The sequence below is a fragment of the Tachypleus tridentatus genome, chromosome 11 (genome assembly GCF_004210375.1).
Source record: "Tachypleus tridentatus isolate NWPU-2018 chromosome 11, ASM421037v1, whole genome shotgun sequence".
Lineage (NCBI taxonomy): Eukaryota > Metazoa > Arthropoda > Merostomata > Xiphosura > Limulidae > Tachypleus > Tachypleus tridentatus.
This window is the reverse complement of record NC_134835.1, coordinates 70,666,621-70,685,492: the sequence shown is the minus strand read 5'-3', so window position 1 is coordinate 70,685,492 and position 18,872 is coordinate 70,666,621. Positions and strand designations below refer to the sequence as shown.

The 18,872-nt window shown below is 29.7% G+C and overlaps 1 protein-coding gene across 2 annotated transcripts in view; it reads left to right on the top strand.

The window, feature by feature from the left end:
• Window positions 1-18,872, top strand: part of PolA1 (DNA polymerase alpha catalytic subunit) — a 110,640-nt gene that overhangs the window by 36,166 nt on the left and 55,602 nt on the right. For both annotated transcript variants that reach the window (XM_076467856.1, XM_076467855.1), the window contains 8 exons: window positions 1,487-1,606; window positions 1,910-1,994; window positions 2,542-2,696; window positions 5,189-5,305; window positions 5,419-5,603; window positions 9,168-9,297; window positions 12,546-12,659; window positions 18,183-18,282. In XM_076467856.1, coding sequence (XP_076323971.1) covers window positions 1,487-1,606; window positions 1,910-1,994; window positions 2,542-2,696; window positions 5,189-5,305; window positions 5,419-5,603; window positions 9,168-9,297; window positions 12,546-12,659; window positions 18,183-18,282 — 1,006 coding nt within the window. The remainder of the gene's footprint in view (window positions 1-1,486; window positions 1,607-1,909; window positions 1,995-2,541; window positions 2,697-5,188; window positions 5,306-5,418; window positions 5,604-9,167; window positions 9,298-12,545; window positions 12,660-18,182; window positions 18,283-18,872) is intronic.

Genomic DNA, 18,872 nt, shown 5'->3' with positions numbered 1-18,872 from the left:
GAATCTGAGAAAGTCGATAGTAAACATATTTTAACTGAAATTACCCTTGATATACCTTCTTTCAGATTTAATATTAATTTGTATATCTCTGTTTCTCTGATGTTGAAAATAAATACTAAAGTACATATCTTCAAATATGCAATTTTTTTTTGTTATTTACTAAAAATTGTTCCTCTTATCTCTGTTAGTAACTAAAATTCACAGTGTTGCAAATATTAATTACAACAGTGATAAAATAAGACTGTTCTCTTCTTACTGCCCCCTGCTAGTACAGTGGTAAGTCTATGGTTTTATAAAGCTAAAATCGGGTTTGATTCCCCTCGGTGGACTCAGCAGATAGCTCGATGTGGCTTTGCTCTAAGAAAACACACACACTCTTTTCTTACTTCATTTGATTTTTCCCTCTGTTGTTTCAGTTAGCCTTTACATGAGCCTCAGGAATATGTATTCCACAATTTGTAAAACATTGACTTAGTGCTTTGTGTGTTTGACTGCAGATGAAAGGGTCCAAGGCTCAAGACATTATCCTTTGAACATGATTTACACTTTTAGTTGTTGATGTGTATAAAAGAGACATTTAATCCCATTATACAATTCAAGAAGTTGATAAATTCCTTGTAGTGATGACAGATGCTGTTGGATGACTGCTATCCTTCTGATCATTATTTAAAATTTATGAGAAGCAATTAATTAACTCTAGGAGTCATGATCTGGTCATTTAGTCTTAAGTGTTTCATAAATTCTAATATTAGTAGCATATGTTTCAAACTGAAATCAGTACAAGGCTTCATCCAGATAGGATTCTTATTTTTAAGTAAATTTTTAACTCTTCATTATAAGTAATTGAGAAATAAAAATTATGTGTTTGAATCATTTATCACTATACAATTAATTTTAAAACTTAATTGTTTTCCTCAGTTATTGCATAAGTGAAAATAATTACCTTACTTTAATTTACCTAATTTGTATGGTTAGTACAGTAAAACAGAGATGGGATATTTAGACAGCAGTGTTCAAAATATTTGAATCCTTGTTATTATCTACAAAAGTTTTCTCTATTTGAGACATTTAAGTAGAACTTTATAACAGCATTGTTTCCTTGTGTAATTTCCTTTCTTTGTTAAAGACTGTTTACTACATGCATTGTAGTTTTGATTTTTAGTTGGAGTAGTGTTTTCAGATTTGCAGTTATTTTAAGCAGTTGATGCATACACACAATGTAAAACTCACCATATCTGTAATATAAATGTGATTTGTTATGTGGAATAACTATTACCTTGTGTATGAGTTTGCAAGATGTTATTTCATTTCCTTCAGCATGATCATGTTTTTCTTGTATTATATGTTAAAGTATTTAATTCTAAAATGAACATGATTGTATCTGTCATTAATTTTAGATTTTTAACTGATGTTATTTGCTGCTGGTACAATGAGAATAGAGGAATCTTCAAAGGTATTAAAGTTTTTAACTTTTTCCCTCATATAGGCTATTCTAACCAAACCAGACAACATTGTAGTTTTGCAAGGAAGTCTACCCCCACCACCTCTAATAGTTCTTTCCTTGAATCTTAAGACAGTAATCAACAATTCCAATCACCAGAATGAGGTAAAATGTAATTTAAAAAAAAATGTGTAACTTGGAATTATTGCTCAAAAGATTTATTTACTTTAAGGACCATGAAATATTCCAAGAGCAGTGAAAAAAAAGAATGCATTTAAAAATAATCTTTGGATATATTGGTATTCATACATCTATTTCCTGAGCATTTTCTTCTACTGTCAAGTATATCTTTTAACCCATTCATTGTGGCTTGGACATATAATTTCCAGTGCACTGTGAAATATACACCCCAGTCCCAGTGAAAGGGTTAATAGAAGCATATTAAAAATAAAGCATTTGTCTTCTTAGATTGTTGCAGCAGCTTGTTTGGTTCATCATCAGTTTCCCATAGACAAGGCAGCACCTTCACCACCATTTCAGACACACTTCTGTTGTAAGTATTTCATCATGATCTTTCCGAAAATTATTTTGTGTCTCTGAAAAACTTGAATAACTATAAATCAAAGATATTTGTAATTTCAGTCATGCAGTTGTAAAATAATAGTCTGAAAAAAGTATTTCAAAAATTGCAAACCTGATTTTCAATATTAATATTTTTAGGTTGCACATTTTATCTTATATTTTTTAGACTTAATTTTTTAACTGCTATAACAATTATGCTAACTTTTGGAAGTACACATTTAAAACAAAAAGTCTAAGTATGATTCAACCTTTAATTTAGTTAGACATACAAGTTCCCTAACGACCTTTACTGGTGGATTTTTAGGATTTTTGAGCTATTTTAACAAATGGAATTTTCATGCTATTTAGTCACTCTTTTTCAACACTGTAAGTATTTCCAGTACATTGTTTTCTTGTATGGGAGCAAATGAAGATGAAATGTTAATACAATAAGTTATTAAAAATACAGTAATCATACATTGCACATTAGGTAATTGTACTGAAGTACAAGTAATCTTTTCATAATTTCTTGTTTTTAGCTATTACCAAACCAAGCAACATCATTTTTCCATTTGATTTCAAAGATGCATTAGGCAAGTACAATCATACAAAGGTGGAACGAATGGACTCAGAACGTGCCTTGTTGTGTTTCCTTTTAGCTAAAATTCACAAACTGGACCCCGATGTTATTGTGGTGGGTAGTTAAAAATCATTCTCACACTCTTTGAATTGTAATTTCATGTACAAAAAAAAGTAAAACATCAGATTGAATTTGTCAGGTGACCTGTACCATGTGGAGTATACCAGAATTAGAGCTTGGAGAAATTTAAATTTTGCTTTATAAAATACATATTATGGAAGAGTAATGTGAATGTGTGTGTCTGTGTATCTGCATATTAGAGTGGTATAAGAGTAAACAAGTTTAATGCAGAATGTAGCTCCCATTAGTAACAAAATCAAAGAAATCAGAATCACACCTGCAGTCAACTGTGCTAGTTAACTTTTAACTAATGGAGGTACAGGTGGCATTGTGAAACACAAACAACTGGAAGCCACATTACAATTTTCTTAACAAACACACTAACACTTTTTACTTTTAACCCAAACAAAACTCAACCATATAGGCATTAGTAAATTTCTAGAGTACTGTATAAGAGTAAGGACACAAAGTCAAAAATTAGATTTCAGGCCACTTTCAAGGAACAATAAAAGGTAAATCCCAGATGAAACATTAAAATGTTATTAATCTTTATGTTTAGTCCAACAGAAACTCAGAAGTGTTTCAGGTCAGTAAACAGTTAATATTTTGTGTGTCCCCCTTTTCCTTTAATAACTGCAGACAGTCTCTCAGGCATTGTGGCATCATATTTAATCAAATAGTCCTTTCTAATTTTACTCCAAATGTCTCACCCTCATAAAGTTTCTTTGGAAGTACCTTTTGATTTGTCAAGTTTTTGATATATCAAATCTCATATCTTCTCAAATAGGTCGAAATTAAGGTTCTGTGGGCACCATTGCATCATCTGAATGACTCAGCAGCTTTTTCTTAGCTAAATAATTTGTTCATAGGTTAGATGAATGTTTGGGGTCATTATTCTCATGGTAGTAGAGTTCTTTACCAATAATATGCAAACCACGGAGTCTTTCATGATGGTACTTGTGCTGGTTCATTATTCCTTATATTTTTCAAATATCTCCTGTTGCCTCAACTGAAAAGCACCCTCAAACCATTACATTGCTTCCCTCATACTGCATGATATATGCATTGAGGTAATCACCTTTCACCTTTCTTCCACTAGACATACAGCCTATGCTTTGAACCAAATATTTCAAACTTGGACTCATCTGTCCATAACACCCTTTTTGCATCAACAGTCTAGATCTTGTACTTTTTAGCAAATTTCAGTCTTGTGAAAATATTTGGAGATTGAAATAAAGGTTTTATAACTGTTACATGACCAAATATCCCATTCTTTTTTAGTCTTCTTGATATTGTAGGTCTGACCACTCTTATGTTATTTGGTACATGGTCGTGTATCTCATGCTTGAGATCAGTGGCAGTCTTCCTTATGTTGCAAATGCTGTATAAATGAAAATACTTAAGATCAGGATCATTCAGTTTAGATGTTCTGCCTCATCCTCTCCTATCCTCAAATTTACTTGTCTTGGTCTCATGATCTATGATGTATGTAATAATGTTTGGGTAGGATTTCAAGTCTGCAGCAGTTTGTCAGAAATTCCATCCAGCATCACGTAAAGATTTTATGGCAGTTTTTTGCTATACTGAAAATCCTCTGTTTTGGGCTATGGACAACAAAACTTAATATTTAGTGTTAAATACTGTTTTTATCAAGTTTTATTTGTGGAGTGCTATTAAAGTTATTTCTTTTAGCACATACTGGTAACATATGCTAGCTCTTTGCTCTCTTATTTCTATATAGTTAAGACACTACATGGAGTACCATGACAGTTATTTAAGACCCTAAATTTAGTACGTATGTTCATTCAGGTAGAACCCTTGTAACATGCCCTTGAAACAAGTATATAGGAATTCTAAAGAATGATAACTATTCTCACCTTGGCTCATTCAGTTGTCAACAGGAATCAGTAAAGCATTACTATAATGTTGAAATTTACATTCTGTAATGGCGTGGAAGAATTAGTCACGTAAAATGGAAAGAATGGCAAAGTATGTTTTTTGCACAGCACTGTATATATGCCATAAATTTAGGAAAATCAAATATATGTTAATTAAATATGATTTTCACTTAACTTACTTTTATACTCTAAAATAAATAGCACTAACACAGAAATGATTTATTATACATGTTTGGTACCATGATGATCAAACTATTTCAAGAGTCTAGCAGTGGTTTGTGATCAAGTATTATTTCACATTTTTAAGTGGTGACATCTCTAAATATATTATTTTATTTTCAGATATGAACAACTAGTATTTGTTGTGATAAATTACTTGTTAAATATTAAGACTGATAAGTGATAGAACTCTTTTAAGAGTTGATACTTGTATAAGTACTTTTCTTTGTGTTTTCTCTGGTTTATTAAAGAATATAGAACTATATTTAACATAAAACAGTAAACTATAATTTTTATGCAAAGTGGTGTTGAAGAAACAGAAAAATAAAATATTTTCTGTGTTCTAATTAATAATTTTTATATATTTAGGGTCATGATTTATATGGATTTGATCTTGATATTCTTCTTCATCGAGTAAATGCTAACAAAATCCCACATTGGTCCAGAATTGGAAGACTCAAACGATCTGGAATGCCACAGTTAGGTGTAAGTTGAATATACTAACTAATTAATATTTTGTTTTTTGGAGAGCACTTACCTTAGATATAATTTTTTTTATTTAAAAATTTTTTATCTAATATTACATTTGTTTTCTGTAGGTAACAGGGCATAAAAATACATTTGTAGAAAAGAGTACAACCTGTGGTCGTTTGATCTGTGACATCAAAATATCAGCCAAGGAACTGATTCGAAGTAAGAGCTATGACCTTTCTGAACTTGTCCATCTTCTACTTCGTAAACAACGGCAAGAATTGGACACTGATACAATAAGGAGTATGTTTGGGTGAGGATATCTGATATCTTTTTTTATATATATTTCAAAGATTTATACAATTTTCTTAGAGTTGTAGTGTTATTTTAGGATTTTTAATGTAATTAAATATAAATCTGATAGAGCATATTGGATTAAACCTTGTTAGGTATTTAACTTTTATGTAGTTTAACTATGATATAGAATTAATTTTTCAGCTTTCAACTACTTAATATATTTTCTACCTAGGAATTGAAATGGGATATTTTTATATATAATTATAGGCATTGATATTTGTTTTTTTTGTTTTTTTATACTGGTAAATTCTGAGTAGTAGTTTTTTCGCACATGATTACATGGTAAAGTTCTGTGAGAAAACAGAAAATATAGATCCATATTTCCTATAGTGATATTATTACTTTTTAACAAATTTCTCTATATTTTACTGCTGTATAACACTTATTTTATGATGTAAAAATGGAGCTTTTAAAGTTACTATGGGTTAATATTATTAATAATCAAAAAAAAGCAAGCTCATTATACTGATACCATCTAGTGGTTTTCAGTCAAAAAGTGGTTTGTGAAGTTTGGAGATTTGTTAAACTTTGCATACAAAAATAGTAATAACTGTAATGATAAGTAGAATGGAAAAGTAAATAATTTTCAAGATGTTGATGTCTCAAACAACATGATGCCATAAAGTATAAAACTGAACTTCAAAATAATATTTGACCAACAGAAATTTTAGAGTAGAATCTACTAGATTTGTATTTTTAATGAATTGCCTCTGAACTAAGAGTAGGAATGAATAACATCTTGATCTCTGTAACTGAGGCTTTATTAAGTTACTTATTAAACTACAAATATCTCATTAATACAGTTTAATAAATTACATATTAACCCTTTTGCTACAGACTCAGTATAATATACGAGTTGGTCTACATATTTGCTTACATTAAATATTTGCACTATAACTTTTGATACAGCATGTGTCTCCTCACAAAATGTGATAGACTCTTAGTAAAGATTACAAGTATTTTGTATACAGAAAAATCATATTTTTTAATGAAATATTTTTACTAAACATTTGTTTTAAAATATAGTCTGTTTTATTAGTAGTCTTGAGCACAAAGTGATTCCATTTTATGATTAAAAAACTATTCTTTGTCCCAGAAATCTCAAATATTATTTGCATAATCTCTAGAACTTCCTAAATATATTTCAAACGTTTCCTTTTAGTAAGGCTTTACATTTTGTGTTATTTTCTATGCTCTTAACTATGTGGGGTCTGTCAGTTGACCAACTTTGCAACTGTCATAAAAGAAATTAGGAAATCAATATAAATTTTGCTTTTCTTCATGCAAGAATGACTACATATTATAACACAAAAATACAAATGTTTAGTCTAAGTAGCTTAAGTCTCACAATGCTATATATTTATTATTTTTATTATATTGACTCTTCAGTTAACATAACTTGGATTGAGGCAGTGCAGATGCACTCGTTATGTATGAAACTGATCATTAGTGTTCCCTGTCTTGGCTGTGTTTTAGTGGACTAGTATTTTGTAATAAACAGTCACATTTCAATTATTATACGCATATAATATATATATAGATTATTATATTTAGAAATAAATTATTAAACTTATTTTTTTAAGATGCAGAATAATAAATCAAGAAGTAAAGCAAACAATTATCTCTTCTCGCTACGACCTTCATACTCAGTTGCTGCTGGACATAGGTTGCTGAGCCTTTTAAAATTTTGCATGTGGAGGATATCAAACAAAATCTTTTTTAGGTTTTATATATATATATATGGTTGAATAAACAAAAATATAAATAATTACACTGGTGCCATAGAATTTTACTATACTTTATTAAGCTGTGTAACTAAGGTTTATTTATATTTTAAAAAATATGAAATTTGGAGCAGACTAAAGACACAACCTACCCCAATGAAGTCTTGGATTGGAAGAATACAGTAGCCTTTTCACAGATTAAAATGTCTGCTCAGAACCACCCTGGGGCAGTTTTGAGCTGTTGATTTGTTATTCACATGTCATATACTGAAGTAAGTGTTTGTAAGGGATTGTTTAAAAAAATTGAAAGAAGTGAACCAGGCCACTGTGTTTAATTCAGTATATGAGCCATATCTCAGCAAAATAAAATGATATGAGGTTCTTTTATATTCTAGCTTAATAACATCAGTAATTTGAATTTCTAATTTGTACGAAACTATAGACTTAGTATTTTGACATCACAAACATCTAATTTTAAACAGTGCTGCATTAAAAATACCACATGACTCTCTAAAATTTTTATGGTCTTTTATTTTTTAATTTTAAATTAAGAAATTAACACATATAATATAGGTTGAATTATTATATACAATTTGATTGCAAACTTGACATAAATTCATAAAATGATTTACATTTTTATTGAACTACTATGTCAACAAATGCAATGACATGTCCTTTGACCAGTAGCAAAAGTGTTAAACTGTATTAATGGATATTTATAGTTAGTCTGATGTTTGTAGCAAAGTCCTTCATGAATACTCTTTTTCCTCAAGTTAGATGCAAGGTGTGATGTCATCTTTATGGTTTCTTGTGGAGAGAGAAAGTACAACTTTTGAAACTCGTATTTGTGATGTTCTCTGTTTGATTCTGTGTTTGTCCATATGTCCAAAGTCCATAAATTCACAGCTTTGATTGCAGCTGATGGTTAATCTTAAGGAAGAATACTTCTTTTGACTTTATTATCTTCCATAGTAGTGAGTGCTGAAGATAGGTTGTTGATTCAACTGATGATATGGATGATATAGTTATTCCAAAATAAGACAAATTTTTGAGGATGCAGTAGGCTTGTGGAATCTTGGTGTTCTTGTAATCTTTAATTGACAAGACTATTATCTCATGGAAAATATCTCTTAGCTGAATGTGACTATAAGATTGATCATTCTTGCAGTTGAAATCGATAATAAATACCAGCACCATACAACATTAGTAAAGAAGAAGGTTAAAAAAAATTATTCTTTCTTAAAACATTTCAGCTCTGAGAAAGGCAGAGACTTTTACAAAATTTAAACATCCATATTCTAAAAACTTGTCACCATGCAGAAACCACAAACTAAAATTTCCAGACTGCATTGGCATGAACAGTTACATTAATGACATCATATACAAAACGTGAGCAATAAAGCTCTCTAGAAGGACTGTGCCTCTAACCTCCATGAAAATTGCAAACCTAGTTTTATTAGTTCAGTTTTGGTTATTGTTTCTCAATGAGAGTAGTTACATATTTAACAGTCTCTTCTGTGTGCAGTGTTTCTTAATTAATCACAAGTATGCAAGAGTTGATTGAATTATACTTGTTTTCCTATCTGAAGATTAAGTCTTGCAAAAGTGCATTAGCTTATAAATAAGTTAAACCCTATTTGGAGGTGTTCAACATGTTAAAATTAATATTTCTTTCACGCATGTGAAACATTAAAATTAGTGCCATATTCAGAAATTTAAACATGTTAAAAGTAGTTAAATGTTATGGATTCTTGTTATGGTGATGTGTTTATAAATACTGAATTATTTGCTTGTAGTTCTTCAAGACAACTTCTCCGTCTGATAGATCTAGTTATGCAGGATGCTGACTATGTTTTGCGTCTAATGTGTGAGCTAAGTGTTCTTCCTCTGGCTCTACAGATAACAAACATTGCTGGAAATTTAATGGTAAATATTTTTCTGAGGCTGATTGTATTATGCATTTCTTTGTATGTTGAAACAAGGCTCATAAGAAAAGGAATGTGATATTTTGAATTCAGTTTTAATTCTGTAATGGCCTTGTGAAGTCATCATTGATCATTGTTATCTGATGACTTTTTAGCCAGAAAAATAAATTTTCCTTGCAACCTTAAACAAAAGGCCATTTAAAAATTGATATTTTTAAGGTGAATGTATGAATAAGTGAAGTATTTTAAAGTATATGATATGGACAAGTTTTAAAGATGGAATCTTGAAAATACCACAGCTTTCAACATAGTCTTTATGTTTTTTTTACCTTATCAGGTTCATGAATGACCCAGTAGTTTTAGTTTTATACTTGGTCAATAACTAGAGGAAATGAACATTTATTTCTAATACTAATGCCACAGGAGAAATGAAAAACATTTTGAAATTTTCCTTCTCTTTTCCAAAACAGAAACAGTGGAAAGTGAAAATAAATAAAAGTTGTATGAGTTTCTAGTACATTATTAGTTTAAAACATTATATTCTAATTTGTATGCACTTTTTCCTTCATAAAGCTGGGTGGAGTGTAATAATTTACCCCTGTCTGATCATCCATCTGTCGTAATCAAGATAGGATGAGTGGATTTTGACCAAGTTTATGCAGTAGGTACTACATACAATACAAAGTTCTAGACCTACTTTAGTGCAGAATGTCACTGCTACATAGAAAATTTTCCATAAATATTGTGGACATGATGTTTTAGTGCAGTGTGAACAAGGTTTGACCAAACTTACGTGACAGGTACCATATGCAAAGCTTTAAATTGATTAACTTTTGATGATCAGAAGGTCAACAGTACATTGAAACTTTTCCCCAACACTGTGGACATAATATATCTATATAGGATGAATGAATATTGACCAGACTTATATCATAGGTAGTACATACAAATTCTGTACTTGATTTTCTTTTCATCAGTATATTAATGGTCAATTATATGTTAATGAAATAACTGTCACATTTTTATTGCTGCATGAAGGTTATTTCACTATTGTATAAAGTAGCAGAAACACCTATCCACCAGGCAGTTACAACTGCTAGTTTCTGAGAAAGAAAACCTTCTGTGGACTTTTCTGGAATTCTCTAACAATTATAAAATGTGCTCATGCTTGGCATTCAATGATGTTCACCATCCATGAGAAAACGAATTTTATTGAAATTTTAAAAATAAGCCATCATTGTAGCACTACACCACAGAGTAGGTTTTATTGAACCATTTGTTTGTAGAGCTAGCCTGGCATGGCCAAGCGGGTTAAGGTGTTTGAATTGTAACCTGAGTGTCATGGGTTCAAATCTATGTCACACCAAATGTGCTCCCCCTTTCAGCTATGGGGATGTTATAATGTGATGGCCAATCCCACTATTTTTTGGTGAAAGAGTAGCCCAAGATTTGGCAGTGGGTGGTGATGACTGGTTGCCTTTCCTCTAGTTTTACACTGCTAAATTAGGGATGGCTAGTGCAAATAGCCCTTTAGTAGCTTTTTGTGCAAAGTTCAAAACAAACTTGTAGAGCCAGTTATCAATGAAAGTGCCTTGCTTTTCTGTTTCAACACTCATGAGATTTTTACTAAAGAAAAACAAATAATTTTAAAGTTATTTTTTTGACTGTTTTATATTTGAAAGTTAATCCTTTTTGTAATTTTTGTTATAAAAATATTACACAGTTATGATTGGTGGTGATCAGTGTGACAGTTTCTGAGATCTGTGTTTTGGAAGTATACGTCACAAACTGTTATAATAAAACAGACATTTTCCAAAAGTTTTAATGTTTGACAATATACTATTACAATATATACATATTGTAAGCATAAAAGATTAAAATTGTGGTTTCTTTTCAAAAACATTTGAGTCTCAGTTGATAAATGCATATCAGTGTGGTTAGGTATTAAGTATATGTGCCTGTTAAAATATATATAATAACCAGACATAGTTGTGAAAATTTTATAAATAAAACAAATCAATTTTTTTATGTAAATATTACATGTTGTTTGTGTTCATTAGTTAGTATATTTCATATTTTAAAGAACAATGTAACTTCCCTAATTTGTGGTATTGTATATTTATTGTCATTCTGATGTACCAGTATAAAAAAATGATTTTTTTAAATATATATATTAATTATAGTTACTAGATTAATGTTCCACATACTTTTAACAAAGAAAGCTAAAGGAAAAATTTGAATTATTTTATTATTCTTTATGTTGTTATCACTTGAAATACAATATTAAAATTTGTCTTAATATATGAGGGCTGTTCAAAAAATACGCGGACTGACGTCATAAAACAAAATGTACTTTATTTAGAAGTTACAGGTCTGGGACTCCTTCAAAGTACTCTCCTCCCCAACGCACACACTTATCTCAACGGTGTTTCCACTTGTTGAAACAGTCCTGGTACGCTTCTTTTGTAATGTCCTCCAGCTCCTTCGTCGCATTTGCCTTAATCTCGGGAATCGTCTCAAATCTTCTTCCTTTCAAGGGTCTTTTGAGTTTGGGGAACAAGAAAAAATCGTAAGAAGCAAGGTCAGGTGAGTAGGGGGGGTTGGGAAGAACAGTGATCAAGTGTTTGGCCAAAAACTCACGAGTTCTGAGGGCTGAATTTCGCAGCAACGCAGTGCATCTTCAATTTTTTGGTCAAAATCTCGTAACAAGATCCAACTGATATCCCACACTCTTCAGCAAGCTCCCTGACAGTCAGACGTCGATTTGCCCGCACCAGGGTGTTGATTTTGTTGACGTGGAAGGACGTCCAGGATGCTCATCATCTTCAATGGACTGTTGACCATCCTTAAAACGTTCATGCCACTTGAAACATGCCGTACACTTCATAGCAACATCACCATAAGCCGTGTTAAGCATAGCAAAAGTTTCAGTTGCAGATTTTCCAAGTTTAACACAAAATTTCACAGCAAGTCATTGCTCCTTTAGGTCATTCATTCTGAAATCCACCAAACGAAAAAAATCGCACTTCGCTTAAAACCGCGTAGCTGATACACAAATGAAGATATCTGCAATCGGGAAATGGCGTCGTAATCAGCTGATCTGTGTGAACCTAGCGACACCAAATGGAATTTCCCTGGAACCAACTGGAGCCGCACAATTCAAACAGTCCGCGTATTTTTTGAACAGCCCTCTTATATTAAATAATTTAGTTTATTTATATTTTGAATTATAAACGTATTTGGCTTCAGACTAGAACACTATTAGGAGGAAGATCAGAAAGGAATGAATTTCTACTTCTACATGCTTTTTATGAGAAGAATTTTATTTGTCCTGACAAAACTTTAAGAAAACAACAAGCAAAAGTAAGTTATTTAAACATCATTATTATTTGTACTAAAAATGTCAAGTGTATTTTAATAAGAAAATAATATTTTTAATAATTTAGTACCATGTTTTTAATAACTGGTTTATGTATTATAAAATTTATATGAATTGAAATTTTTACTGATGTTATAGAATTTAAATATTTTGTAAAATTTTAAGAATAGTTATTGTAAATAGTAGGTCATAAATAGTTTGGAATCTGGATTGTTTTGGTTTTTAAATTAGTAACTTGTTTTACTAAAACAAGTTTAACTTGAATAATTTGTTTGATTGAACATTATAATCTTAGGGTACAAGAAAACTAATCACTTGAATGGGATTTGTGAAACAATTATGGTCTTGTAGGTAATGAAAAATATCAAGTTTTGAGAATAGTGGAGTTATTGTTTTTGTACAGATTCTTACATATAAAAAATTGGGTGGTTTTTATTTGCAACTAACAAATTATATTGCCATAGAAACAGAAGATTGCTTGCTGAGAACTAGTATAGAACATGCAGTTCTTTTATCATAATCAGTGATTTAATTTTATCCATTTCTGTTCAAATTAAAATATAAAGTTTGTTTGGAAATATGCTACAAGATGTCAGGAATATTGAGTAAACTTCTGTGATCTACACAGTTGAGCTAGATAAATGGTAGTGTGTACATGGTGTGAGATATTAGTCATATGCAAAAGATAATGCCATATATTTAATTTTATTAAAAAATTAGATCATAGAAAATATCTGCCATAAAGCTTCATGTATTTGTAATCAGATGAAACCAAACATTTTAAGATAAAAGAGTAAAACAATTCTTGTAATAAAGGCAAAATGTTTTTATAATGGTAATTTACTCACAGGCTCAGAATAAATGCTTGACTGTGTGCATTACTCTTCATTCTCAATCTGTTGGACAAACGAATTTGAAAATATGTTGCTTTAGCTTTATGAACTGATCAGCCTCAATAACTAAAGCATTATGAATTGAGCCAATGAAAGAAAGAATATAAAGTAACATGAGGAAACTTTAAAAAAAAAAAAATCAGATGAGGTCACACTTGTGATGATTTGGACAAACAACAAATACTGTTTATGACAAGTACAATAAAATTTTAAAGTTTGGAAAGAGAAGGGGGAATTAATATATACATAATCTAACTAGCTATAATAATATAGAAAGTTTTCAAGCTTCAAAATGTTGAACGAAAATGGTAAAAAGTACAAAAACTGAGTTATTTAAAATATGTTTTGGTGCATATATATCTGATTTGATTTTATTGTTTATCAGGATTTCTACCAACCTGCCCCCTACTGTTCTGGATTTACAATGCTAAAATCAGGGGTTTGATTACTCTCAGTAGACTCAGCAGATAGCCCAATGTGGCTTTGCTGTAACAAAACACACACTCTACCAACCTCCCTTAAGTCTAATTATGTGCCCAATGTGTAATGCCTTGTCTACCTTACATATACACTAGTATCATTTTTGGTACAAGTGAAGAATCATTGGAACTCTAGGTGGGAAAATCCTGTGAAAGAATTAAAACAATAAGATTCATCATATTTTCTCTATGCTTATTTGGAAAAGTCACTTACTTATATAAAAATTAATTGAAATGGTGACATTTTGATTCACTCCATAAACACATATTTGGCAGTTTAGGCAGCTTTATAAGTACAGTAAGCTTTAGTTTTGTTCATCTGATACTATGAAATAGTCGTTATTAATATTCAGACATATTAAAGGTGGTTTTAAACAGGCAGTTTTATGGCCAGCACTTTGGTTTATCACTACCCCTACCTTTAAATATTACCATACTTAACAATAACAATTTTCAGGTTTATATTGAAATGTTTTTATAGATATTGCTTTTCTGATTTACCAGTTAATCATGCTAATGGGAATAGTGGGAATTTGATCAAAGCTAGTGAAAAAACTAAATCTATTTGTCTTGGGATAGCTGATTGAAAAACGTTATCATGCTCTGAATTTTACAATTTTAAGAGAGGGGATATTTTTCTCAGTTGACTTTTTCTTATCAAGAACTTGGTTAGCTGTTATTTGTCCTACTTGCTTTCATTTTGGCTAAATAAGACAACTTATTTAGTCTAACCTACTGTAAATCACATGACAAAACATGGACAATAATTTCTGTGTGGATAACTAGAGTGTTGGCACAGCTAGTGCCATAGTAATTTTATACCAGATTTTTTCAGGTAAGCAGTTATTTTAATTTTTTCAGAGTAGAATGAAAATTGAATGAGTGAATTTGTCAGTTGTGAAAAAGTTACATACATTTAAGTTCTGTTGGAGATTTTTAAGCATTGGAATAAAAATATTGAAAGAATGGAACAAACATGTCAAAAAGGTAAATACCAAGAAAAAAGGTTGTATGTAAGAGTAAAAAAAATATATATATGTATTCTGATACCCAGTTGAGAGTTAAACCTATTAAGTATTACAGAAGAAGTCAACATTTTGATATGTGATTAAGAGTTAAACCTATTAAGTATTACAGAAGAAATTAACATTCTGATATCTGATTAAGAGTTAAACCTATTAAGTATTACAGAATAAATCAACATGAATAAGCAGAAGATTGTGAAAGATATCAGTGATAGTCTACTGTATTCCAAAATCTGGACTTGTTATTAAAGTAAAATGTTAATTGTGATCAACTTTTGATTTTTGTAGTAGTAAATATGTTAATTGCCAGTGTTCATGATAAAGCTGGAAGAGCATCCTTCAAGTAAAGATTCAGTAAAGACAGATGATTAATTTTATATATGTGCTTCCTTCTTTTAACAAAACTTAAGTTAAACTCCCTTGGATTTCAGGTGTACAAAAGAAATTAATGTAAACTTTCTTTGTATGGCAACTTCCATATAATAGGACCCTGTAGTTGAGGTTTTCAGAAGTGATTGCATTCCTAAATAATTCATAACCCATTCATAACAGGTCAGGGGTTAAAATGGCCATGTCATAGCTATTGTTGACTTTCAATCAAAATTTTATTGAGCAAGTATTTTATGAATGTATGTCAATAAGTTTGAAATCCAATTGTGTATTATAATTCAAATTATAATATATGTGTTAATTTCTTAATTTAAAAGTAGAGCATAAAAGACCATATAGATTTTAGTGAATCATGTGGTATATTGAATGCAGCACTGTTTAAAATTAGATATTTGTGATTTCAAAATACTAAGTCTATAGTTTTGTACAAATTAGAAACTCAAATTACTAATATTATTAAGCTAGAATATAAAATAAGAACCTCATATCTTTTTATTTTGCTGAAATATGGCTTATATACTGAATCAAATACAGTAGCCTGGTTTACCTCTTTCAATTTTTTTGAAACGATCCCTTATATACTCTTACTTCAGTATATGACACATGAATAACAAATCAACAGCTCAGAATTGCTCCAGAGTGGTTTTTCTCAGACATTTTAATCTGTGAAAGGGTTACCACATTCTTTCAATCCAAGACTTCATTCGGGTAGGTTGTGTCTTTAGTCTGCTCAAAGATTCATATTTTTTAAATCTAAATACATTTTAGTTACTAAGCTTAATAAATTAGTAGAATTCTATAGCATTATTATAGTTAGTTATGATTTTTTGGTTATTGAAATGTATATATAAAACCTAAAAAAAAAAAAATTTTAAATTGATATCCTCCATATACGAAATTTTAAAAGATGCAGCAACCAAGTAAAAATGTAATAGCAAGAAGAGATAATTGTTTGCTTTACTTTGATTTATTGTTTTGTATCATATGAGAACTAAGTTTAATAATGTATTTCTAAATATAGTAATTTATGTATATAATGTATAATAATTGAAATGTGATTACATTACAAAATACCAGTCCACAGGGAAGACTAACAGTCAGTTTTGTATTACTGGGTACATAACATGATTGAATGTGCACCACGTTAATGCAAATTATGTTAACTGGAAGGCCAGTTAATAAAAAATAATAAGTATGTATGTAAATATATAGAATATATAGCATTATGAGATTTAAGCTCCCTAGAATAAACATTTGTATTTTTGTGTTATAATGTGTAATTATTCTTGCATTAAAAACATTTATATTTATTTCCTCATTTTTTTAGGATGGTTATAAGGTTGGTTAAGTGACAGACCATATGTAGTTAGAAAAAATAACATAAAATATAATCTTATTGAAAACAAATGTTTTAAATTTATTTGAGAGGTTTTACAGATTACATAAATAAAATTCGAGATTTTTGAGACAAATAATTTTTAATCATAACATGCACTCAGTCTATTAATGAAAAGACTTATTTTCACAAACCAATCTTTAATAAAAGTATTTCATAAAAAATGATTTTTTGTATACTGAATACATGTAATATCTACTAAAAGTCTATCATATTTTGTGAAGATACACATGCTGTATCAAAAGTTATAATGCAAATTCATAACATAAGCAAATGTGTAGACAAACTTGTTTATATTACACAGAATCCATATAGGAAGGGTTAAATAATAATAAATGAAAAAAATAAAAAAAAAATATTAACTATAGTGTGTGTTTCAACAGTGAAAATAAACAACAATCTTCTCATTAAAGGAAGGGATCACTAACATTGTTACAACGTTTGAAACCATTTTGTTTGTAATATAAACGTTGATTTTTTAAATTATTATTTTGATGGTGGTGGTGTTTTATTTGTAATGATTTGATTGACAATCATGTATTATCCTTTAGTTTTTATAGAATGAATGCTAATTGGCTGAGTGAGAATTATTTATCAATAAAATAAGTAAGAATTCATTAACAGGTTATTTTATAATCTGTTATTATTCTTCCAAATATTTATGACTACGAAAATCATTGTTACATAACAAGAGTGAATCTGAGTATATCTTACTATCATTCAGATGATCTCTTTTAAAACTTGTTTAAATAGTTCCATAATTTTGCAGAACAAATGTTTTTTTAATTGAATTTTTAATGTTTCAATTCCAAAACAAACCACTTCAAATCAAATATTTGATTACTTTCCCTTTAACATATCAGACAAAAACATGTATCTCTAACAAGTCATAAAACGTATTTAACACATGAATAAAAAAGTTCTCTTTCAGCTCAAAATAAAACATAAATATCTTTTTGTAAATTGGTAGACTGAATTTTATTTAAATTATTCTGAATATTTTCTTATCTGAGGTAAAAGTTTAAACTGTTTAAATATTAGTACAGTCTTTATTTCAAAGCATTTGATAGTTTCAGTTTTCACTTTTAACTAGAGTCTGACCAGTTATATGAGGTCCTTTTCCAAAAATTTAACACAGTATTATCATATGCATTTTTCACAGGTCACTTGACAGAATCATCATTACCAAATAACTTAAGACATTTTCTACATTAAGTAACAGGTTCATTAATTCTTCTCATATTATCTTGAATCTTTTGAACATAAATGGTCAGTTTGTTTCATGACATTTCATTTTGTTGAACTATATTAAATGGTTAAACAGGTAGAATATCATGAAGATGATGATGTTGAAACTGGGAGAAGCAAGAAGAGGAAACGGAAACCAGCTTACACTGGAGGACTAGTATTAGATCCTAAAAGAGGTTTTGTCTTTCTCATTCATTGTTATAATTTAATATCGATTATTAGATTTTTTATATAAATATGAGCAACATTGGTAGTCTTCAGGGTAGCATGAGATAGAAAGGTTTTTGAAAAATGAAAACATGTCATTGCTTTGTTTTTATAAATAAAAGGGTCTTGAATTTAAGTGCCAGTCATCCAAGAAAAATGCAGGAATAATTAACAAATAATTATCAGGTTATATATAAAATTGTAAAATGAGTGTAAGTATGTGAATAAAATTACATATGGAAAAAAAGTATTAGATTTCACTACTAATCTAATCTAAATCAGGTAATATAAAAAATGGTATAGTAACTCTAGGAAATGGGCAAAACCTAATAGCAAAGAAGTTAGTCAATTTAATTTCTTTCATATCCTTTATTTTTTTTTTTATGTATTGTAGTTAGTGTCTATTTTGGATTAGTTTTGTTTTTCTTAACTGTGGGTTTGCTTCATTAATATTTTACTGACATATACCAATTTAGTATCTAGAGTTGTGGAATAGGTAAAGTACTTATCTGAACACTACAACAGTGAGAGACTTGTGAATTTGGTATGAAAAAGGATA